The following is a 25,851-nucleotide window of genomic DNA, read 5'->3' as shown; positions in this document are numbered from 1 at the left end:
TAGAAAGAGAGCAGCGGCAGCAGTAGCAAGTCTTACATAACTACATCACTGCATTAACGAGCCCATCTGCCTCTGACTGGTGCTTAGACTTACTGTTAGGGGGCTGTTTAAATGACACATTATGAATATATGTGAACAGACACCAGCGTGACCGCCTTAGCTGTCCTTTTAAGCAGACTGACCAGGTGAAAACAGGCTAAAGATGTCCAACTTCCTCCACTGATTTTTTTTTAATGAGCACAGTTTATTCTGGAAATGTTTTAACGGTTAGGGATGTAGGTTTCTGTAGTGCCCGACTGCCAGTTTAATGCAAATTTGAAATTATGATAGGAGGCAAAACCCAATCAGTGGTTGAATAGTCAAAAATATCAACACATTTTACTAAATACCGAATGTTTTTGTTTTGTTTGTTTGTTTTAATTGCAGAAACCTGTGTCCTAGATTTGAACTCCATAGCAAAGTCCTCTACTCTCATCATACATATGCATACAAAGTCATTTACCAAGACCCCCCCAGTGGTTTGTTGTGATCCATATGAGTAATGCTCAGTCCAAGTCTTGAATAAATTAGCCTTTAGGACAGCAAGTAGTGAAAAGTCAAACGTGACTTCAGACGAGAAAGCCAGGAGCACACAAAGACACACATTTAATGGGTGAAATTAGACAAAATATTTTGTGGGAGTCTGTGTTTGACATGTACTTCAGAGTGACGGGAGGAAGTAAAGATGGAGTGATGTGAGAGAACAGGAGATGAGGGACGTGTGAGAAAGTGTTGTTTGTCGGCTGCCACAGCTTGTTTGTGTCTTCAGTCTGAGTCTCATTATAAAACTGAAGCATGGTGTTTGTACGTGTGTGTGTGTGTGTGTCACACTTAGTCTTACATAACAATCAGTTGCTCAGCTGGGGACACTGTACAGATAAATCCCAGGATGCCTTTTTATTGGACTGAGTGAGGAGGCCGTCTGGAACACAGCTAAAAAAAAAAGTAATCAGTGGTGAACTTTTACAGAGCCGGAAAAGTCATAAATGTGCACTCACGCTAATATTCAAGTAAATCAGCATCACTGCAGACATCGCTGCACAAACCTGCAGTCATTTTCATGACATTGCATTCATATTTTAGGCATCACTGGTGCTATTTTTCCAGAATGAGAATGTCAGATAGGCTTTTATACATTTTTTGTCTAGCAAGTTTTTTTCTTGACATATTGAATTCAGGTGTGGAATGTTTTTTAGTAGGTGTATATTTATAATTTTTAATTAAATATATCTACTAAAGCACTACATGTCATTTGGACATTTTTAGCGCTCCCAACAAATCTGGATTCTATTTGTGGCCGTTTTCTGGACTCCCAGGCCTTGGACTGCAGCTTGTTGTGTTTGCAGGACAAAAGGACACAAATGCAGCACTCACAAGGCGGGCTTGAAGAACACAAAACTAGCCTTTAATAAGGTTGAGTGGAAAAGTTCGAATTCCAAACAGGCATGAAATGGCACAATTATTATAAAAGTAAGGAAAACCTGGACTATAGCTAAGCTAAAGATTTTAAATGATGAACCTTAAGACCCATAACTGGACAGAGATATTAATAAATGTGAATTCAAAGTCCAAGAATGATAAACTCAGAGTCCATTTCCAATTCCTTGTTCTGCTTTGCAGTGGCACTGGAGTGGAGCATAGCAGCACGTAAAGCAGCTCTACACCTGCTGCAGGATCTGGATAGAGCTGCTCTCCAGCTTGTAGTGGATCCAGAGCAGAACAAGGAGTAATATTGCCAGCTGCCGTCCAGAGGACTATGAATCTGTTTGAGACATAAGCCTCACTGGAGAAGCAGCAAAATGATGGATGGCATTCTCTAAAATAGCATTCTCCTGGATGAAAAAAAAAATTGTTACAATGAGTCACCAAATCAGAGTCACACTGGTTTGATTAAAGTAGAAGAAATATGTTAGGAACTAATATTTCAGGGGATTCAATTGAAAATGCCAAACTGAACCTGCTGCTGTCAGCTTTATTTCCAGCAAATTAGAAATGATTTGTACATGATGGGCTCAAGGTAGTGGCTGTAATAATACATAGTGAATTTTGTTTTATGTAGCGAGCTTTGATTTTATGTCAGTCATCATTCAAATGGTGGATTGTGGCTGAAAATGAAAGATCTAATTTATGATATGTTAACAGTGGCACAGTACATTTGCTTTTTAAATTATAGGGAGATCATTACAGGTTCATATCATCATGCGAATGGACCTGAGTCTTTGCACAGAGCTGCATTACATGCTGAGAGAGAGAGACAACATTTAATGTAGTGAGCTTTAAATAAAAGTGCCTGTTGTTGATAGAGCCGGTTCATGGGAGTGCTGCTGTCCTGTGTAAGTGATGCTTATGGGAGACTTATCCCTGCAGCATCTGTGTTCATGAGTATCAGCACAGTTAGCGTTGAAGGTTAGGGTCTGTTAGGGGGTGATTATCACAAAACATACACCAATGTTAGTTTGGCCCACAGGCCCACATAATATTACAGTGGTTAGAGGAAGAATGGGTGAAGACATCGAGAGTACACAATTTGAACTGCCTCCCCTTTAACCAACACTGCATTAATCTTCTTAAGCTGTCAACATGACCTAAAACTGATGATGCACAAACACGCTGAGGAGAGGGGGAAGAAAAATCCTGCCAAATAGACAACAGATTGTGACTAATAGTGAGTTTAGCACAGCTCACCAAGTTCATAACTGAGTTGTAGCACCATCATCTTGGCACAAGTTTGCTTTCAGAAAGGTGCTTGCCTCAGTTGTTTCTGCTCACTCATGAGTGATTCAAGCTCTTCACCTGGAAAGCGTAACCTCTCGGTGCATCGGGGCAGCCAAGAGAACGTCACCTTTTGAGACTTTTTTTTTCGTCCACATGTGCAATTTACCAGATGGCTCCACTGCCTAAAAAGTTAATGTCAGCGCGCCCCCGCATGACACCAGGCATCCATGTGGTTATCATGCAGGTGCGAGCTAATGAAAGGTACGCATGCCAGAGCAGTGTGAAGCAAATGCTGTAACACTGAAAGGAAGTGTGAATGAATAAGGAAGGGAAAATGACACAGGAAAGAATTTTTACACCTTGGCTTGCACCCGTTATTTAGCCATATAATGACCCAGGAGATAATCGCAGCACAGCAGATGCCTACACAATAATACAGTGAGTCCCAGAAAGCCTGTATGACCTGTGTTGTTGTTATGATTACTACAGTGCTACTGCCCCAATAAGAATTTGGCAACTACACTGCAGCACAGCTGTCATGAAGATGGGCTGCCTGCCCAACTACACCAGCTGTGCCAGCCCAACCATCACTTAATCACCCTGGGAGGGAAGCAGGAAAGTAGGGACAGAGGGGGAGGGAGGAGAGGAGGAAGCGGTGAAGGTGAGAATGTTGCAGTCAAAAACAAATTGCCAAAGGGAAACTGCAAAAGCTCAAAGGGATAAAGAAGAAGACAAGTTTTGGGGTTTTTTGTAAGGGGGGATAGAGAGGACTGAGCAGGGCTTGCCAATGTAAAAATCAAGCAATTCAACGAAGGGGGAATGGGTGGCTGAGGAAGACAAAAATTTGTGAGATGCAAGAGGATGTGGTACCAGAAGTAAACCGAGGCGAAGGCTAGATAGATGAAGATGGGGCGAAAGGTGAGTCTTGTGAAAAGAGTGATGGCAGCAAGAGTGAAGAGGAAAGGTGAGAGAGTGATTTGTAAAAGGAAATAAAGAACTGAGGTGAAGGAAAATGGCCTACACTGTAGAATGACAAAAAGCATGAAAGGCGAAGTGTGAAAGAGATAAACTGGGGAGGAGGGGAAGATGATGTCAAACATATTTTAGGTCGATTTCTCAGCCGACTAGATCAATACAGCTGCAATCAGTCTTGTAATAGCAAGAGCAGTATGCAACCACATTCCACTGTATTTAGCAGACAGCAAGCACTCGCATCGGTACAAACACCAAGGCTGGACTGCAGTGAACAAATCCCTCTGTTTGAACAAATCCCAGGAAATATTAAACTGCAACCTTTAATCTAAAGCAAACATAAGTCTCTCTGTCTCTGCTACTTACTGACCCATGTAAGCTATGTGAAAAAATAATTAATCGCATGGAAAGGTTTTGGTTTTTTCAATTATTATAGGTGGTATGTTTAAACACCACCGCAAAGAAAAAAAACGTTTTCAATTATTGAAATTGTTTGTGTTTCTCTCTTTAGCAAAGTTAACTAGGGCCTTAGCCCTAATGTTTACATTTACATTTACTGAACTTTCACTCAAATAACTGACACTTTGTTAAGCCTCAGTTACACAGGCCTAGATACCAGTCGATGACTTCCAGGGAAAAATGTAGAGCCGATAGTTTACATGGAAGGTGCCGGATTATCTGTGCGTTTTGAAATGTTTTTGTTACAGCAGTAAGACACGTTTGCTTTGAAGTTTCTGTTTCCAGTTCGCATAAACCTTTTTCCAATGCTCAGACATTAAATGGCAAGTATTTGCAGACCAGTATTTTTCTTCTGTGCAGACTCCTGGTAGCTGCAACCACCTCGCTGTCACCAATTTTCTTGCAACTATTTGCCAGTCAGTTGTGGATAGATAGAGGTTTTTTGGTTGACTACAGAGCTAAAACTAAAACTGAATTCTTGTTGGTGTTTTGCAGATTTTCATCAGTTCCCACTGAATATCAACTTCGTGCAGTTTTTCATGGAGAATTCCTGGAGTTTAACAATGTATATAATTTTTTATGCATGGATTGACTTTTTCCCTGAACATGTCAGTGGCTTTACCCAGCCACAGCTCCTCCATTTCTTCTTATTGAGTCATTGCTTTACGGATATGATAGTGTTCTTATGACCAATTATCCTGTTGAAAGGTTCACTTCTGGTTCAACTTTAGCCTTCTCACAGATGGCCTCACATCATCTTCAAGCACTCTTTGATCTGAAGCATATCATAGCGGAATGAGTGACTGCAATCTGACCAGTCCTTGAGATGGTGAAGCGATACCAAACCGTAACATTTCCACCACAATGTTTGTCTGAGACAGTCTGTGCTTTACCTTGACACTGCCTGATTATGAATCTGTGCTAAGGGAAAATAACTAATTCATGAATATTAAAGTTAAACATAAGCATGTCTTGATGTATGCTCAATCATCCAGGTAAGTAAATCCCAAAAGGTTGATTCTGTTTATCTGGACGTAGCGTTTCCCACTGAAGCATGAATGATAAAGTTAGGTATTAACATAAGCATGTTTTTTTTGGCAAGATAAGCATGTCTCATCAGTTCAATGGAGCCTTTTGCCTAACCTAATCAGTCAACAGGCACTGGTCTCATAACACAACTTTGTGTTGAACACAAATATATATATATATATATATATATATATATATATATATATATATATATATATATATATATATATATATATATATATATATATATATATATATATATATATATTGTTCTGGCTCCTTAAGAGTCACCACTCATGTTATGTAGTGTTATACAAGTTCATGCAATCTTTATTCGTTTCTGGCACACTGTTCATTTTATTTTGACATTCTACCGGAAGTGCTACTTCTCATTACTTCCTGTCTAACGGGAGAAGGACAGTTTGCTACTCCTGTGCCTGCCTATGCTACCTCTTAAGCCAGCACAGTCTGTAAGTTGGCAGTATTGTTGTGTTTTATGTTAGCACTAACTGCCGTGTGTTGTTTGTGATATTTTGAGAAAGCAAATTGACTCAATGATGTGCTTTATTAGTCATTAGCCTAAACGCTAATTAGCGCTAGCTAACCGCTAACGTTAGCTTGTTAGCTTGTTTCGTTCTGCTTTGCTTTGCATAGTAACAGGTCATAGCATCTTCTAATTGTAAGAATGTTTGCTTATATTAGCTCACATGGGATATTTTGTGTTTGTTTACAGTTTTACCATTCATCCATTCATGTATTTCGACAAAGCCATGCTATGCATCCAATCAAATAAATCCACCAGAAAGGAACAACGGTGTGGTTTTTCTACATGGGATGATGGTTGTCTGTCTGCCTAGTTAAGTGCGAGGGCAGAACAGTAAAAAGACTGGCGAAACGGCTACTTCAGGAGGCAGTCTTCCAGACATCTGACCCAGACGCCACTATGCTGTCAGCAGAGGAGGAGCAGCTGGAGGTACGGTCCACCTGCTCTGGATCTACATCCAGATCCCGCAGCTCACTCGCCAAAGCAGCAGTCGAAGCACGGGCAAAGGCCGAAGCAGCACGCGCCAGAGCAGAGTTTACACGACGGGAGATTGAGGTGAAAATGAGGCAAGCAGAGTTAAGTGCTACATTAGAAGCACTAAAAGAAGAAAAGGAAGCAGAAGCTGCGCTCGCTGAAGCCAATGTATTTGAAGCAGCAATAGCAGAGGAGGTAAGCGGGGAAATGTGGTCATCTCGTGTGTCAGAAAAACAATATGGGGAATCACGACAGGGTCAAGAGAACTCACAACCAGCGCTGAACTCTCACGCTCTACTCCAGCTTCCAGCTTCAACCCAGTCATACAGACTACAGAGTTATCTTGGATATTCTTCACCAGAGCATCGCAGAGAAGACTTGCCGGACCCCAAACACTTTACGCTGATAAAACAATGTGACATCAGTCCAATCCCCGATCCAGCCACTTCACCTCAATATGTCCCACAGGTAAATCAACAGGACATCAAATATGAGATTGGCAGCCATCTGACACCAGCTGCTGATACCCAAGAAAAATGTGGCCAAAGGTATGTAAGTACCACACCGCAACCTATGAGCTTTTCCCCTTACACTCCACCTTTCCAGCCAACGCAAATCAACAACGGGAACAGTGACTTTGCTAATCTCGCTAAGTTTCTGGCAAAAAGAGAATTGGTGGCAGACGGTCTGACAAAGTTTACGGACAGAGCAGAGGACTACTGGGCATGGAGAGCTTCTTTCTGTAACGCTATTGAAGGGTTAAGCTTAAAGCCTAGCGAACAGTTAGATTTGCTCACCCGGTGGCTTGGAGAAGAGTCGTCTAAGCATGCCAAACGTATACGCTCTGTCCATCTCAACAATCCAGCAGAGGGCCTACGTCGAGTTTGGACACGGCTACAAGAATGTTATGGCACCCCAGAGGCTATTGAGAAGTCGCTCCTTGACAGACTTGAACGCTTTCCTAGAGTGTCAAACAAAGACCCCCAGAATCTCAGAGAACTTGGCGACCTACTTTCTGAAATTGATGCAGCCAAATCAGACGGCTCTTTACCTGGGCTAGTGTATTTGGACACATCACGTGGCATTGCCCCGATAGTTGATAAGTTGCCAACAAATCTTCAAGACAGGTGGATGTCAGAGGGGACTAAATACAAGCAGAGACATGATGTATATTTCCCTCCATTCTCATTCTTCTGTCGCTTCATACAAGATGAAGCGAAAATGAGAAACGACCCCAGTTTTAAGTCTACTGTATCAGGTCCCACATCCTATCCAACAACTCACGACAACCACTATACAAGATTTGCCAAGTCAAGACCGCCTGTTGCCGTCCACAAAACAGAGGTAAACAAAACTCACAAACCAAACTTAGGCAGCACGAGTGAGTTCACAAACAAACTGTGTCCCATCCACAAGAAACCGCACCCGTTAAAGAAGTGTAGAGGTTTCAGGGAAAAGACACTAGATGAGCGTAAGGCATACCTCAGGGAACACAACATCTGTTTTAGGTGCTGCAATTCCTCAGCTCACCAAGCTAAAGACTGTAAGGAAGAGATTACTTGCCTAGAGTGCAACAGCAACAAACACGTTGCAGCGCTGCATGCAGGTCCAGCTCCATGGACACAAAACACAAAAGCTCAAAACATTGCCCCAGACCAGGACAGGGAGGAGCATGGCGGGGAGAGTAGCCTAGACTTGGAGACTAGCTCAGCATGCACTCAAGTTTGTGGGGACTTAGGTGGGGGGCGTTCCTGCTCCAAAATATGTCAAGCCTACATTTATCCAAAGGGGCATCCAGACAAAAAGGTCAAGGTTTACGCTATCATAGATGACCAGAGCAATAGGTCATTAGCGAAGTCAAATCTTTTCGACACCTTTGGCATCCCAATGAGCAACCTAGCGCCATACACACTTAAGACATGTACAGGGGTTTCCACTACAAATGGCCGCTTAGCTGAGAACCTCTTTATACAGTCTGTTGATGGCCAGTTCAGCTCTCCTCTGCCTTCTTTGCTCGAGTGTGACTCACTCCCAGACAACAAGAATGAAATACCAACGCAAGAGATTGCCCTAGCCCATCAACACCTCAAACACCTAGCAGATCATATGCAGCCCCTAGACCCTGAGGCTGACATTATGTTGCTGTTAGGCCGAGACATAATACAAGTGCACAAAGTGTATGAACGAGTGAATGGACCAGTCAATGCTCCATTTGCCCAGAGACTTGCACTTGGGTGGGTTATTGTAGGTGATGTATGCCTAGGAGGAGCCCATAAGCCAGCCATCATAGGCACATACAGAACGAGTGTTCTAGAGAACGGGCGTCCAAGTCTCCTAACACCCTGTCAAAACAGCTTTCATGTCAAAGAGCAGTCACACAACAAATCCTGGAACACTCACAGTTCATGTCAAATAGGGAAACACATATTCCAGCAAAGTGAAAAGGACGAAGAGCTAGCCCCTTCCTTTGAGGACCAAGCCTTTCTGGAAATTATGGAAAGAGACTTTTACCAAGACGATGCAAATAGCTGGACAGCTCCACTTCCTTTCCGTACACCGAGAACCCACCTCCCAAACAACAGAAATCAAGCACTCAGCCGCTTAGAGTCGTTGCGCCGCACATTAAATAAACGCCCTGAGATGGAGAGACATTTTATGGATTTTATGCAGGGGTTGTTTGACAGGGATCACGCCGAACCAGCACCAGCTCTCGAAGAAGGAGAAGAATGCTGGTATCTGCCCTTCTTTGGCGTTTATCACCCGCAGAAGCCCGGGAACATCAGGGTGGTATTTGACTCAAGTGCTAAGTTTCAGGGAGTGTCCTTAAATGATGTGCTGCTCAAAGGTCCAAATATGAATAACAGTCTGATTGGGGTGCTCATCCGTTTCAGAGAAGAAACGGTGGCTGTCACAGCGGACATACAACAAATGTTCCACTGCTTTCAGGTGCGAGAAGACCACAGGAACTTCCTCCGGTTCCTTTGGTACCGCAACAATGACCCAAGAGAGCCAGTTGTCGAGTACAGAATGAAAGTGCACGTGTTCGGCAACAGCCCCTCTCCAGCGGTGGCAATTTTCAGTCTGAGAAAGGCAGCACACCTGTTCGACACACAGCACTATTCTGAGGCCAAACAGTTTGTTCAAAGACATTTCTATGTCGACGATGGACTCAAATCCCTCCCTACTGAGTCAGAGGCAATTAAGCTCCTCAAAGACACACAGGAGCTACTCGCTGCGTCCAACCTGAGGCTCCACAAAATAGCTTCAAACAGCCCAAATGTCATGAAAGCATTCTCTACTGTAGACTTGGCAAGCGGGCTCAAGGACATAGATTTCAACACAGAGTTTCCTCCAATGCAGAGAAGCTTAGGAGTATGTTGGGACATTGAAGGCGACACCTTCACATTCAGAGTCTCTCAAGCCGAAAAGCCTTACACGAAAAGAGGTGTTCTGTCCACTATCAACAGCCTTTTTGACCCGCTGGGGTTTGCAGTGCCAGTGAGCATCAAGGGGAGGGCACTGTTGCGGGAGCTGACAAAAGAGACTTGTGGGTGGGATGAGACTCTTCCAGAGGGCATGTTTAAGGAGTGGTCAGAATGGAAGAATGCTCTCAAACAACTCGAGCAAATCCGTATCCCAAGGCCATACTGCTCCTTCTCCTTTCTTGGTGCGAAGCACAGAGAAATCTGTGTCTTCTGTGATGCATCAACCCAGGCTATTGCAGCCGTGGCTTACCTGAAGTTAACGAACAAAAATGGTGAGACAGAGTTTGCGTTCATATTCGGGAAAGCCAAACTTGCCCCCAAGCCCGATCTTACCATTCCCAGGCTCGAGCTGTGTGCATCGGTGTTAGCGGTGGAAGTTGGGGAACTAATCAGAGATGAAATGGACATTCAGATTAGTAACATGCGCTTCTTCTCCGACAGCAAAGTCGTTCTTGGCTATATCTACAATGAGGCAAGAAGATTTCACGTTTTCGTGAACAACCGGGTGCAACGCATCAGACGAGCAACAGTACCAACTCAGTGGGGCTATGTACCCTCGGTGCACAACCCGGCCGATCACGGATCCAGATCTCTACCTGCCGAAAAACTGTTGTCCAGCACATGGTTGAAAGGGCCGGAGTTTCCCTTAAAGCCCTTACAGAGCAACTCATCAGGTACATTCCAACTTCAAAACCCCGACTCAGACATTGAAGTTCGTCCCTTGATCACTGCCACCATTCAAACATCATACCCCTGTTTAAAGACTGCAAACTTAGAATCTTTCTCCAGCTGGCAGTCCCTTACCAGGGCAGTTGCACGTTTGGCACACATTGCACGCACCTTTAAGGTAAAGCAATCAGGCGGACAATGTAAGGGATGGCATATATGTCATGAACTCACTACCTCAGATTTTGAGCAAGCAAGAGAGACGGTTATAAAAGCAGTCCAACAAGAAAGCTTCCCAGAGGAGCTCAAACAAATAGAGTCAAGGAAGGACATCCCAAAGAAAAGCCCTCTCTTAAAGCTTTCTCCCTACCTTGACAAATCAGGCCTCCTGAGGCTTGGCGGACGCCTTCTTCATTCTGACCTTGAGTCCGCAGAAAAACACCCCTTGATTATGCCGCACAAACACCATGTAACTAACCTGTTAGTCCGCTATTACCATGAAAGGGTCAGGCACCAGGGGCGTCATCTTACAGAGGGTGCTTTAAGATCCGCAGGTTACTGGGTCTTAGGAGGTAAACGCCAGATCAGCAGCCTCATTTACTCATGCGTAGTTTGTCGCAAGCTAAGGGGAGTAACACAGTTCCAAAAAATGTCAGATCTTCCTGCAGAACGCCTTAGTGCTGAGCCTCCATTCTCTTACGTAGGCATAGATGTGTTCGGGCCATGGTCTGTTGCCTCTCGTCGTACTCGGGGCGGACTTGCCAGCAGCAAACGATGGGCAGTGATGTTCACCTGCATGAGCACAAGGGCAGTTCACCTTGAGATCATAGAGGGGATGGACACGTCTAGCTTCATTAACGCTCTCCGCAGGTTCTTTTCAGTCAGAGGACCTGCAAAGCAATTGAGATCGGATTGTGGAACTAACTTCACAGGAGCCTCCAGGGAGCTAGGGTTTGACAAAAGGATTCCTTGTGACCCACGTGTTAAATCCTTCCTAAATGATCATGGATGTAGTTGGGTCTTCAACCCTCCCTACTCTTCTCACATGGGGGGCAGTTGGGAGCGGATGATAGGAGTGGCACGTAAGATATTAGACTCCCAGCTCGCTCAACTTGGTTCCAGGCCCCTCACGCACGACGTCCTGATCACCTTCATGGCAGAGGTGGCCGCCATCATCAACGCACGGCCGCTGGTTCCAGTGTCAAGTGATCCCGATGTTCCGTGCATCCTTACTCCCGCCACACTCCTCACGCAAAAAGTTGGTGCACCTCCAACACCCTTAGGTGACTTCGGGGAGAAGGACCTCTACAGGCAACAGTGGAAAAGAGTTCAGAGTCTGGCCAACTCTTTCTGGCATCGCTGGCGTAAGGAGTACTTATCAACACTGCAATGCCGCCGCAAGTGGCATTCCACCAGACCAAACCTGCAGCAGGGGGATGTGGTCCTCCTGAAAGATCCTCTCGTGAAGAGAAATCAGTGGCCCATGGGGGTGATTGCAAAGGTTCATCCTAGTAGTGACGGACTTGTCAGGAAGGTAGAAGTCAAGGTGGTGAAAGATGGTAAAGCCAAAGTTTACTTTAGGCCAGTCACAGACGTTGTTCTTCTTGTATCAGCTGCTGTGCAACAAGTTTAGTTTGGGTACAAGTGTGACATCTTACCGATGTCAGGCGGGGAGTGTTCTGGCTCCTTAAGAGTCACCACTCATGTTATGTAGTGTTATACAAGTTCATGCAATCTTTATTCGTTTCTGGCACACTGTTCATTTTATTTTGACATTCTACCGGAAGTGCTACTTCTCATTACTTCCTGTCTAACGGGAGAAGGACAGTTTGCTACTCCTGTGCCTGCCTATGCTACCTCTTAAGCCAGCACAGTCTGTAAGTTGGCAGTATTGTTGTGTTTTATGTTAGCACTAACTGCCGTGTGTTGTTTGTGATATTTTGAGAAAGCAAATTGACTCAATGATGTGCTTTATTAGTCATTAGCCTAAACGCTAATTAGCGCTAGCTAACCGCTAACGTTAGCTTGTTAGCTTGTTTCGTTCTGCTTTGCTTTGCATAGTAACAGGTCATAGCATCTTCTAATTGTAAGAATGTTTGCTTATATTAGCTCACATGGGATATTTTGTGTTTGTTTACAGTTTTACCATTCATCCATTCATGTATTTCGACAAAGCCATGCTATGCATCCAATCAAATAAATCCACCAGAAAGGAACAACGGTGTGGTTTTTCTACATGGGATGATGGTTGTCTGTCTGCCTAGTTAAGTGCTAGGGCAGAACATATATATATATATATATATATATATATATATATATATATATATATATATATATCTTCCAAAAGAGAAAGAAAGGGAACAAAGACGGTCCTTTCTGCAAAACACATACAACCAAGCTATATTAGATTAGTCTGTTCAGGATAGAGACTGATACTAATTTTTGCTGATTTAAAAATCCAATATAAATTTGCTATATATAGTTACTTATTTACTTGTTTATGCTAAGCCCGACTCTGCTCAGATCCGCTGGTTGTTGTTTGTGGAGTCCAAACCGGAGAAGTGTGACCTCTGGTGGAGAAACTATGCAACACTAACACTCATAACATGTTTGAAGGGTGTTTCTCCATTCTCTTCTTTACTATTTGATTTTTATATATCATCATTTGTCATTTATCATTTATAAATGCAGAAGCAGATAGTTTACAAATAGTTAATATCAGCTGATAATATCGACAAATTGATAAATCAATCAGGCTTTAGTCCAGGGCAAGTTATTCCAAATGGTCTGGTCTGATAATTGGAAAACTGTAGTTTTAATTTAATGTTCCCTTTGGACAGCAAAAGCTCAGCCATCATTTAAAATCAGCTTTATTTTGTAGATAATTGTTCTTACAGTGAAATTATTCAAGTAATTTTTTTCCATGTGACTGAACTCGCTATCCTTTTTCTCATTGGCTTTTACTATAACAAATAATAAAGAAATGTCAGTTACATGTGTCATTTGTTTGACATTACACTTTTTGTCAACCAGCGGCATTTCAGAAAGGATCAAATGATTTTATTTGTCCAGATATGTCAGAAAACAATTTTCACGGGATGTACTTTTTTTTCCCATATGACTGTATCTAACAATCTATCATATTCCTCTTATGCCTTCCTCCCTCTCTCCTCGCTCTGTGAATATGTGTGACTAACACCATGTCAGGCAACGACTCTCAGAGCAAATCATTCATCCCCAGGGCAGATTTGTGCCGCACTGCTCAAGATTTAGGGCAACCGAGATGAGTACGTTTGTCTATATTGTAAAAAGACAGGTTATCTTTTATGTTCACATTGCGTGACTATGAATCTTTGCTAAAGGGGAATCACTGATGCATGAATATTAAAGTTACATATTAACATAAACATGCTTTATTGGCAAGATAAGCATGTCTCATCAATTAAATGAAGTCTTATGGCTAAGCTAATCAGTCAGCAGGTATTGATCTGACAACATTCAGTCCTGCAAAACTCTTTGTTTGTATTGAACACAGCCAGCGACTCTTGCATTCATTGACTCAGAACTCACAAGATTTAATAGATATGGGCAACTCCAAGGAATTAATGTAGTGCTGCAAAATTTAGTTTTATTTATTCACTCGCTGCATGAATACAACAAATAATATTGCTGTCTTTGCCTATAATGGGAATGAAAATAAGTACAAAGCAATTTTTTGTATCAGAAAACAAAAGACTAATCTGTTTTTAGTCACTATTATGAAACGCAGGAGTGGGGAAAAAAATCAGAGAACAGAACAAATGAACAGTGAAATAACACGAAGCATGAAAAATGTAATGAAAGCTAATAACAGATTTCTGTAGCCAATCACAGGTGTAAAATATATCAAACCTTTATGAATATGACTTTAATGCAGAGTGCCAGTGTCCCTGCCTACCTCTCAGAACGTGTTTTGGTCTGCATTTCCCTCTGCCTACCCCTACCTGCCCCGTCTCTTCCCATCTGTCTCCTCTGCTAGTGTGAGGGACCTTACAGGCTCGTCTCAGCAACAGATCGAGACAGCTACATCATCTCCAAATGTCATTTCACAGGCATTTCCCTTGACACGTTTATGGAAGAGGTTTTTCATGTAGTCACATGTGCATGTGTGCACTGTAAAACCTGACAAGTTAAGTTAACTCAAATGATTTGGGGAAACCGATTGCACCAATTGATTCAAGTTTTATAACTTAAACAGTTTGGGGTTATTTAAGTACTTTATTAGAGTCCCAAGAACCCAAAGCAAATATGATAATGTAACTCAAATGCATTATGTTTATTTACTCATTGTATTTAGTATGTTTCAACTTAAACCATTAAATTTCTTGTACTAAGATGCTGTATTTATTCAAACTTATTTAAAGTGTTATATGCTCATATTCAAATTAAGTTAAATTAACTTAAATAGTTGTATTTAAACAACTTAATCCAATTGGGGAAACCGATTGCACCAAATGGTTCAAGTACTATTAACACAAAACCAAGCTATTATTCTTTCCATTCAGTTTTTATTAACTTTAACTGCAGAGAAAATACAGAATGAATACAACCATACTTTCAGTCATAACCTATGACTGCTAAAGCCATTATCAAATAACAAATAATTAGGCATTTTAAAACTTGCACTTTTAGGGAATTTTGAATGTTTTTTGTAGCATTTTGAAAATCGATTAAATGTACAAAACACAAATTTAGTCATGTAGACCTGATACATAGGTGTACATCATAAAAAAACAATAGTCTAGAGGCAATTAGAGCCATAACAATCACAATTTTAAGTAACATTTAGTATAATAATGAAATCACATGCACTACAGCAATGCAACTATAGAAAACAGCTGAACTAAGGATGTCACTAACAAAAAGTATTCTCAAAGGTATTTGTGGCTTCGCAACAGTTTTGCCCAGACCTCGAGTGAACTGGCACTCATCACACAATTAAAAAATAAAGCATGAAAGTATACTGTACATATTGACTAATTATCAGTTATCTCGCAAAAGATTTCCATGTAACTAAAATATGTTTTTAGAAATAAGCTTAAGATTACACACTATGTGAAGATTTTTTTCAATCACAAACAAAACGTCAAATATGGATTTTCTCCTTATTCTTAGCTTTCTCCACATTGCCTTTTAGAAAGCTAATTACCCAGAACAAATAAAACTATTGAAGCCATTCACAGATAACTGAAAAAGCACGAATATAGTGACCAGTGAAAAACAAACATCATCTGCACAAGCTCATTTTTTAGTGTCTGCAATTTTGGTTTTAGTTGCTTTCTCTCATCGTCTAGCTTCAGCAACACTACTTGAATGAACTCAAAAAAGCCAGTATACTTCATAGGATAGCTCAGATGCAGAGCATAGATTAGCCCAAACAAAGACACCAGGGCATCAGTCCATGAGTGATGAGTCATAACAAACTGATCTTCAAGTTCTATGAACACTTGGCGTGGTGAGAAAGGAACTCCTCCAGGCACCTCCTCTTCATCGACATCAGCAACCAGAGCAATTCTATGGCTTCATAGAACTCAATTTCACCCTAAGATATAATACAGAGTGCACAATTATTCATCTGTAATATCTCTGTTAAAAGCATAAATACAAATGTTCAGGCACCTTTCTTCAGTTTTTCAAATTCTATATATCATAACATGTTTTAAGTTGACAGTGAAGGTTCATTTTTCATTCATCCAGGTAGTCAAATCAAGGATGAAAGAAGTTTATAAGTCATTCAACTTCACGTCTTCAACTTTCAACCCAAGTCCAGATGACTTATAAACTCCTTTCAACCTTTTTTAAATTCAAATGTGCAAATTATTGTAATACCAAAGTACCTTGCATGTTTTGAAAATCTCTGAGGTACATTGGTAGGCCGGCCAGAACTGCTGTTCTAGTTGCATAGATGTCGTTTGTGTCCTTATATTTATATACATACATACATATACAACACCCAGCACGCCCCTGCGGGCGGTTTATCCTTCAAGCTCGGGTCCTCTACCAGAGGCCTGGGAGCTTGAGGGTCCTGCGCAGTATCTTAGCTGTTCCCAGGACTGCGCTCTTCTGGACAGAGATCTCCGATGTTGTTCCTGGGATCTGCTGGAGCCACTCGCCTAGCTTGGGAGTCACCGCACCTAGTGCTCCGATTACCACGGGGACCACCGTTACCTTCACCCTCCACATCCTCTCGAGCTCTTCTCTGAGCCCTTGGTATTTCTCCAGCTTCTCGTGTTCCTTCTTCCTGATATTGCTGTCATTCGGAACCGCTACATCGATCACTACAGCCATCTTCTTCTGTTTGTCTACCACCACTATGTCCGGTTGGTTAGCCACCACCATTTTGTCCGTCTGTATCTGGAAGTCCCACAGGATCTTAGCTCGGTCATTCTCCACCACCCTTGGGGGCATCTCCCATTTTGACCTCGGGACTTCCAGGTTATACTCGGCACAGATGTTCCTGTACACTATGCCGGCCACTTGGTTATGGCGTTCCATGTATGCCTTGCCTGCTAGCATCTTGCACCCTGCTGTTATGTGCTGGATTGTCTCTGGGGCATCTTTACACAGCCTGCACCTGGGGTCTTGCCTGGTGTGATAGACCCCAGCCTCTATGGATCTTGTGCTCAGAGCTTGTTCTTGTGCTGCCATGATTAGTGCCTCTGTGCTGTCTTTCAGTCCAGCTTTGTCCAGCCACTGGTAGGATTTCTGGATATCAGCCACCTCCTCTATCTGCCGGTGGTACATACCGTGCAGGGGCCTGTCCTTCCATGATGGTTCCTCGTCTCCCTCCTCTTTCTTGGGTTTCTGCTGCCTGAGGTATTCACTGAGCACTCGGTCAGTTGGGGCCATCTTCCCAATGTATTCTTGGATGTTCGTTGTCTCATCCTGGACTGTGGTGCTGACACTCACCAGTCCCCGGCCCCCTTCCTTCCGCTTAGCGTACAGCCTCAGGGTGCTGGATTTGGGGTGAAACCCTCCATGCATGGTAAGGAGCTTTCTTGTCTTTATGTCAGTGGCTTCTATCTCCTCCTTTGGCCAGCCTATTACCCCAGCAGGGTACCTGATCACGGGCAGGGCGTACGTGTTGATGGCCCGGATCTTGTTCTTACCATTCAGCTGACTCCTCAGGACTTGCCTGACCCTCTGCAGGTACTTGGTGGTTGCAGCTTTTCTAGCGGCCTCTTCATGGTTCCCATTCGCCTGTGGGATCCCCAAGTACTTGTAACTGTCCTCTATGTCTGCAATGTTGCCTTCTGGTAGTTCAATCCCCTCAGTTCTGACTACCTTCCCTCTCTTTGTTACCATCCGACTACACTTCTCCAGTCCGAACGACATTCCAATGTCATTGCTGTATAGCCTGGTAGTGTGGATCAGTGAATCGATGTCTCGTTCACTCTTGGCATACAGCTTGATGTCATCCATGTACAGGAGGTGGCTGACAACTGCTCCGTTCCGTAGTCGGTATCCGTAGCCAGTCTTGTTAATGATCTCACTGAGGGGGTTCAGGCCTATGCAGAACAGCAGTGGGGACAGAGCATCTCCTTGGTAGATCCCGCACTTGATGGTGACTTGTGCTATGGGCTTGGAGTTGGCCTCTAGTGTTGTACGCCACATCCCCATTGAGTTCCTGATGAAGGCTCTTAGGGTCCCATTGATCTTGTACAATTCTAGGCATTCCAGTATCCAGCTGTGGGGCATTGAGTCATAGGCCTTCTTGTAATCAATCCAGGCAGTGCACAGGTTGGTCAGTCTGGTCTTGCAGTCTCGGCTGATTGTTCTGTCTACCAGTAGCTGGTGTTTTGCGCCTCTGGTATTCTTGCCAATTCCTTTCTGTGTCCCGCTCATGTATTGACCCATGTGCCTGTTCATCTTAGCCGATATGATGCCTGACAGGAGCTTCCATGTAGTACTGAGGCAGGTTATTGGTCGGTAGTTGGAGGGGACCGGTCCCTTCTTGGGGTCCTTGGGGATCAGGACCGTCCGGCCTTCAGTTAGCCATTCCGGGTGTCTCTCGTTAACTAGCAGCTGGTTCATTTGTGCTGCCAGACGCTCGTGGAGTGCAGTCAGCTTCTTCAGCCAGTAGGCGTGAACCATGTCGGGCCCTGGTGCTGTCCAACTCTTCATACTGGAGACCCTTTCTTGGATATCTGCCACTGTGATGGTTACTGGACCCTGTTCAGGGAGGTCGCTGTGGTCAGCCCTCAGATCCTCTAGCCACTGAGCATTGCCGTTATGGGTTGCATCCTTCTCCCATATGCTCTTCCAGTATTGCTCCGTCTCCAGCCTTGGTGGTGCTGTTCTCTTATTGTTCCCTTGCCACTGAGAGTACACCTTTGCTGGTTCTGTGGAGAACAGCTGGTTTATTCTCCTACCTTCTATCTCTCTGGTGTACCTCCTCAGGCGGCTGGCCAAGGCTGTGAGTCTTTGCTTGGCAGTTTCCAAGGCCTCAGGTATGGACAGCTTGCTGTATTTCTTAGGCACCTTATTTGTCGCACCTTTCTGCAACTCCGTTAGTTGGCTAACCTCCCTCCGTGCTACTTTGATCTTGCCCTCTAGCCTCCTTCTCCATGGAGGGTACTGCCCCTTGTCGCTGTTCAACTTGTAGCCAAGCATCTCACTGATCACTGCTGCCGTATTGTAGATCAGCTTGTTAGTGTCGGTAATCGTGGTTGTAGGTATTGTCCGTAGTGCTGCATTAACATCATCTAGCAGACCTTCTGAGGGTACTTCACGTAATCTTGGTAACCGGCTACGCGGGATCCAGGTTTCAAGCTTGGCCATGATCCTATTTTTCAGGTCAGTTCCTCTCGCACTCAACGATCCTTCTCCTATCGCACTTGGGGCTATGTACCCAATCTCGGGTGGGGGTGATGATATCTCCCCCCTGACCTGGCGTCCTGACTCCTCCTTGCCGTAGCATTTGTGTTGTACCTCGTCAATCTCTAGCTGTGAGAGCAGTCCCTTCTTTCGAATGTTGGAACACTGAGCTACTAGTTGTTTCGCCGTCATTGTGGATGTTGGGTATCGAAGAATCCATAGGTCCCTCATCCTATTCATGTAGCCCCTTCCGCCGGGGTTACTTGCATAGTAGCATTCCAACAACGCCCTGTTTTCGTCTCTTGCCCACCGATGCCTTCTTGTTCCAGTAGCCCACTTTTCGTCAGGGTGCCCTGGTTCCTCAACACCTGACGCGGACCTTGTTGATCCGGGCGATATATATATATATATATATATATATATATATACATATATATATATATATATATATACATATACATATATATATATACATATACATATATATATATATATATATATACATATACATATATATATATATATATATATATATATATATATATATATATATACATATATATATATATATATATATATATATATATATATATATATATATATATATACATATACATATATACATATATATATATATACATATACATATATATATATACATATACATATATATATATACATATACATATATATATATATATATATATATAAATAAACAAACACATAACAATGGCAACTGCCTAGCAAGCAGAATAATAATTAGTATCTTTTAAATACCTGTTTTCCATATGCCAACAAAAGCTGCTCCATCCTTTCACCGACCCGTCCAGTTTTCCTCTTTTTGTAAAGTCCAGTCAGCTGAGGAGCATAATCATCCAGCGCAGCATAAAACACATGTGGCAGATTCTGATTGGTGATCCGATGAAATTCAAAGTAGAGCTGAAGAGAATTCCAAAAATATTATAAGCAAAACACAGCATACTATATGAGCAGCAAATGTTATATACATAGTTGTACTTACCTGTGTCTCATGAAAGAGTGCTGGCCATGGTCCCTCGCCTGGCAAAATTTGAGGTTATTGGATGAGGGCGATTAACTTTGTCAGAATGTTGGTATGGAAAGTGCAGAATTGCTCTGTTTAAGTCTTCTAAGTTAAAATATCTCTTAGAAATCAAACCTTTAAACAATGTGCCAACTCCACTGAAATGACACCTTCAAACAGGTCGTGTAGGAAGTCAGGTGGGAAGCCTGTGACAGGATGAAAGAAAGAGAGATGGTCAGAAGGAACACAGGTGTTTTTAACACCATAGTTTTCCTTAATGTCATCATTCTGAAGCTCTTGCACAATAATTATCATGAGCATCTTTTGTTCTCATTACATAATTCCCTGTAACAGCATTTTCTGTTTGCATTTCTGTTTGGGTGGCATGACAAAACCTACAGAAATATGTAGACCTGAAACTCTCATTGAAACCAGCAAGTCCATGGGCAGAAGGTTGTCTGCCACAACAGAGTAGACAGTGCCTTTAAGACATTCACCAAGAGTCTCAATGTAGGCACCTACTTCTTCAAGAGTTTTCAGATCATTTAAGAGTGGTGACAGCATTTCCTTACACCCAAACTGGCGTACATCATTGGAATTGCACAGCAGAGCAAGCTGGGTGCAGTGTAGAGCAGAACAAGATTTAACTGGAAAGTTTTCCAGTGTCCAATAAACTGCAAAGACTTTATGTATTTTCTTTGAGGTACCAAGTGGGTTTGTGATCAAAATCATCCACATAAAGTATCATTGACAATTTCTGTCCCTCTTGTGACAGTAGAACATTTTCCTGGTAGTAGGATCCATCACAAAATGACATGAAATGTCCAGGAATCTGTGTGGGTGCTTGTTTAATTTCTTCAAGCACATCATTTTTTTTCAACAACAATTGCAAAGATGTGAGAATAGGCACATACATATAAGTGTGCTTTGACGATTCAATTAAATACTCCACAGGTTTGACATATGGAAAATTTTCTTCATAATATGATTTCCTCCTCTTTGCTGTAGATAGCGGTCCTTCAGATGTGACACATTTATGTAAAACATTACTATCAGAAACTGCCTGACGAATCTCATCCACCAGTTTGTCCGTATATGTACAGTTGTGCTTTTTCAGTATATCTACAACTGATTTTCTAACCAAAGGTTGTGATAACAAAAACAACTGATCAATATGCTCAATAATCTCCTGTGTTGCTCTCTGGGACACATGGAGAAGGGTCTGCATTTTCAAGAAAAATCCAGCCAGATTGTATTGCAACTGCTCTTCTAAACCCTCAATTCCACTGATTTCACTGGTGGATGCCACTTGATTGTCATCTGATGACTCTATTGAATCAAGCTGCATGTCATCTTTTTGTTCTACATTTATAACACTTTGCACAATGCCTTCATCGTAACTTGTTGAATTTTGGTGGTCTCTGCATTTGTGGGCATTGAAGGTTGAGTAGACATTGGTTTTAAAATTGCAGTTCTTGAAAGGACATGGAACAGTTTCTTTTCGTTTTAAATGCCCCCTCAGATGGATAAACATTTGGCTTTCAATAAATGGCTGCTTAAAATTACACATAGAGCAACAAAATCCATAATTATTCAAATCTGGATAAGAACCGTCTTTTCTTTGCGTGGGAGTGTGCATTGTTGACATGTGTATCTTTAATGAATTAAATGTATTAAATGTACACATGCATGTGTTGTAGAGACAGGGTAAGGGTGAAATTGTGGAGTACTGACCATGGTTGAGCCGATAATGCTTCAACAACATGACTTTTATGGCAGTAGAAAAACTAGACAAACTACACAACTTGCAATTCCACATTTTGATACCAAATCGTTTTAAAATCACCTTTACTGGTTGTCTTTAGTGCAGTGCTGGATGATCTCTCGGCATGCTACTGCTCCTTCAATCGTCAGACTGTAATAACACAAAAGCCATGAGGACAGAAAGCTAGCAGAACAGTTTTTACTTTTACTTCACTTAAAAACAGTCAATCTGAATAACACAAGCTTGGAAAACAGTAAGATTTATTCTTGCACTACAGTTCATTTTCAATTCAGGTTGGTCAACTACTCTATACGTTATAAAATAATAAAGCAATTTTACACAAGTGAAGTACACAATAGGCTAACCCTTGGAAAGTACAGAGTCAGAAACGTTTAGGTTTGGTGCAGTGCAGCTTTGAAAAGGTAAATTATTTCGCGACCAAAATGCCACTAACCATCATATTCAAAATTTGTGAAGGCGAACTTGTCCGTTAAACTCTTAAAATGAACACTAAATAAATTTTCTACTATTTTCACTGTGTCAAAAGTAGGCTACATTTGAACTTGATAAAGGTCAGAGTCAGAAAAGCGTAAACACTGATTTTACCAAAGGTTTTGTGGCATGCAGTTTGCAAAAATCAGACTACTTACCAACTATTGATTGAAACAAGCCACCAACCGTTAATTTTTTTAATTGTGAAGGCAGACTCCATACAGCGCTAGGCGGGAATTGTGTGCTGGCAAGCTAAGTTACGAGCTACTACAACAAAGTAGTCTGATAAATTACAACGAAGTACAACTAAAACAAAGCAGTCTGATAAATGTACGTTTTGTATGCTAGAAGTAAGCATTAACAAAAAAACATAAAAATAACTTTATCTTGTACTTTCCACTCTCTTGACGAGGCTCCTGTCTCATGGCCGACAAGTCCAGGCAAAACACTGGGGGCGGGGCTGTGGATGATGACTAATACAAATGAATTAGCACAACTTAAACAGTTTAAAGCAACAGTACTTAAAACGTTACAAAAACATAATGTGTACTTATTACAATAAAGTTATTATATCATATGTATACTTTTGGGTCTACCTAACACACTTCATGAAAGTTACTTTAACTATTTTTCAGAACTGAGTAAGAACAACTTACTTGTTTTAGTAAGATGCACTGTTGGGTTTTACAGTGTGCGTCTGGTTGTACACCGAGTGGGAGTTGAGTCTGCTTCCAGAGATGTCACATTTTTGTCTGGATCAGCTGGGGTATTAACCAATTAAGTCTCGTGTGTATGTCATGAGCGTGCCTAATAGATTACATGTGTTTTCATGTCGAGAAGGGAAGTGGGATGTGGGGTAAATAAAGTATTGTGTTGTTTAAATGGTGGAGTCAGAGATGGATGGACTTAATTCCTCCTTAATCATCCTGAGATGTCACCAGAAAAGAGGGTAATAACATGTAATCCACTCCTTCAATCCCCTCCTACTACTGCTGCTTGTTTGGAGGCTTGTTTGGTGTTTTAATAATATAAAGGGCACCTCAGGAAAGGTAGATAAATTGGATTAAATGTGCACTATGGATACTAAAATACACAATGTGCGCACAAACTCTGTGTTTGGTTCGTTATATTTTCCCACTTAGGCTTGTTTGTACATCCAAAACACCATCTACAGACGGGTTTCTCTTTCCGACTTCAATTTCTGCGCGTTAACCCAGAAGCCCCCTGTGGTCCAGAGGTGATGGAGCACGGACTCACCTTAAAGAGTTGGCATGGTAATACCTCCTGGAATCGGAGTCAGTCAGCCAGGCCAGAGTAGAGTTAAGCCCTTGCTCTATTCTCACTTCAAAGGGGATGGCCCATCCACAGCAGCCTCAGAGAGAGAGAGGGGATAGAGGGGGGGAGGTAGAAAGGAGGGAGGCTGTCATATATTCCCTTTATCACGGGGAATTTTACGGTTCAGACTTGTGATTCTGAGGGGAATTTTATGGGCTGACCAAAGATGGGCAGCTTCAATTCAAAAGCAGAGCTGTCTCATCTGTTCCACAGGAGTGTGTGTAGCATCTGTGTGTGTGTGCGCGCGCAGTTGTGTTTTTTGAGTTTGTGCCAGACTCACCTTTCTTTACTTTAAAGGCATATTTTATCATCCTGACAGCTTATTGTTTATCAATCCCGCTTTGTTACGAGCTGATTCATGCACTGCTGTTGCCTTCCACTCAGGCCTGCATTTTTAATTGAATGCTTCTCCAGGAGGGCAGGAAAAAAAAAAGATCAATTAATCAATTCATTCTGGGGGACAAAGTCGTGTTTCGGGTTGTTTCTCTTTTCGTGGATATATGCTGTGTCACTTTAATAGGCGCACCTTTGGCAAAGGTATTGCTTTCAGGATGAATTTGTGAGCTTTGTGTGAATGGGTTATCAGACTGTGTGCTCAGGAGACTGACACAGATATCATATCAGCATGACACAGATGTCATTATGTGACCAAAAAACACACTGCATTAATAACAAAAAGTGTTCTCTAGAGATTATTCAAACATTGTTTTAATTACTAGATGGCCTCACGACACGATAAGCTCCTTATCTGATCTGTGTGCATCGGTTTATTTCCAAATGAGCCACTGATATCCGCATCATGTGTGTGTCCACAGATATCGGTTCCTAAAAGCAGACCCAAATGGACTGGGTGCACACATGCACACACCTAATGCAGCGGAATCTCTTGAGAAACACAATTATTTTTAAATACTTTGGCAACCCTGAAAACCTATTGTCTCTTTCAGCTTCATGCAATGAGTAAGTTCTTATCTCATGGGCAGATTTCTCTATTTGTGTTTTTGTCCTCATGTCTCTAATTTGTTTACTGACTGTAGGGCACAGTTTAACAGTGTTACGTATTTCTGAACACCCATCAGATTGTGGTTAGATTTTAGTTTGCTCATGTTGACAGCCGCTGTCAGTCAAATCTGATCAAATGGCAAACTCGCAGCCCTGATGGAGCTTAAGCACTTAATAAATAATAACCATTTGTTTTAATTGAAGTTTAGCTTTGATTCTTGCTCATTTAGTCGTGTATTTAATGTTGTACAGAAATGCCCTCTGAGAAGATTTGAAGATGTATTGTTTTTTCTCGTTTCCAGGAAAGAAACATGGCAGCAGATTGATTTTAATATCTTAACAAAAAATATGCAAAACACATTCTTTTTGTGTACATAAAAAAAAAAAAAAAAATCAAAAATCTTTAACACCACTTCCAGAAATTCTGCATAAATGTTCATGCAGACTCAATGCGAAGAGACAAGGAGATGAGTGGCTGGGAGAAGGGACTGCCCGATAGACAGGTAGTCACATGGGGACACAATGTGCTCGCTGAAATGTTTGCAGTCATAAACACAACATTGTTTTGAGTCCTTATAGCGCTGTTATGTCTTTCCCCTCATGATAAACAATATTTCACTAGCTGGGACCACATCCTCATTTAGATTTGATTTCTAGGAGGTAATGGCAGATGGAGTAAGCATAAACTGAAGTTATGATTTCGGGAAGGTCCTCAGAGGGGACTGGCGGCAGCTCTGGGCCAGGCAGATCCCTATGTACTAATGAGAGGTGAATGAATTGAAAAGTGGGTTGGGGGGCAGCTTGTATTGCAGGAGGTATATATAGACAGAGAACTGGAAGGCGAGTGCATGAGGTGTGGCTCCACTTCTGAAATTCAGTACTACAATTCAAAGTGTAGGCTAGCATTAGCTCGGCTCTGAATGTATCCCATTAAGAATTCTGGTTGGTTTGTCTTTAAAATTGTGTCTGCTTCACA

General features: G+C 42.2%; 1 protein-coding gene and 1 long non-coding RNA gene across 4 annotated transcripts; one reads left to right on the top strand and one right to left on the bottom strand.

The window, feature by feature from the left end:
- The first annotated feature begins 5,485 nt into the window (after window positions 1-5,485).
- LOC146661429 (uncharacterized) lies at window positions 5,486-12,652 on the top strand. Of its 2 annotated transcripts, XR_014913600.1 has the most exons (3): window positions 5,486-5,684; window positions 5,948-12,260; window positions 12,524-12,652. XR_014913600.1 is itself a non-coding variant. In XM_085421457.1 (2 exons), the coding sequence occupies exon 2, from the start codon at window positions 6,158-6,160 to the stop codon at window positions 12,014-12,016; it is 5,859 nt and encodes a 1,952-aa protein (XP_085277583.1). In that variant the 5' UTR covers window positions 5,486-5,684; window positions 5,948-6,157; the 3' UTR covers window positions 12,017-12,646. The 2 variants fall into 2 exon arrangements, 1 of the variants encoding a protein (XP_085277583.1); XM_085421457.1 differs by having other exon boundaries at window positions 5,948-12,646.
- A 7,387-nt stretch (window positions 12,653-20,039) lies between these two features.
- Window positions 20,040-22,990, bottom strand: LOC146661428 (uncharacterized). 2 transcript variants are annotated; one of them, XR_014913605.1, is made up of 5 exons: window positions 22,697-22,990; window positions 22,128-22,196; window positions 20,417-20,487; window positions 20,261-20,298; window positions 20,040-20,178 (listed from the first exon to the last, which is right to left on the bottom strand). It is a non-coding gene; the product is annotated as an uncharacterized LOC146661428 (long non-coding RNA). The 2 variants fall into 2 exon arrangements; XR_014913606.1 differs by having other exon boundaries at window positions 22,932-22,970.
- Between the last annotated feature and the right edge of the window lie 2,861 nt (window positions 22,991-25,851).

Source organism: Rhamphochromis longiceps, linkage group LG10 (assembly GCF_057381845.1).
Source record: "Rhamphochromis longiceps isolate RC_006_pf linkage group LG10, R_longiceps_female_GT1.1, whole genome shotgun sequence".
NCBI lineage: Eukaryota > Metazoa > Chordata > Actinopteri > Cichliformes > Cichlidae > Rhamphochromis > Rhamphochromis longiceps.
Note: the sequence above shows the minus strand (reverse complement) of the source record. Positions and strands in the feature narration are given on the sequence as shown.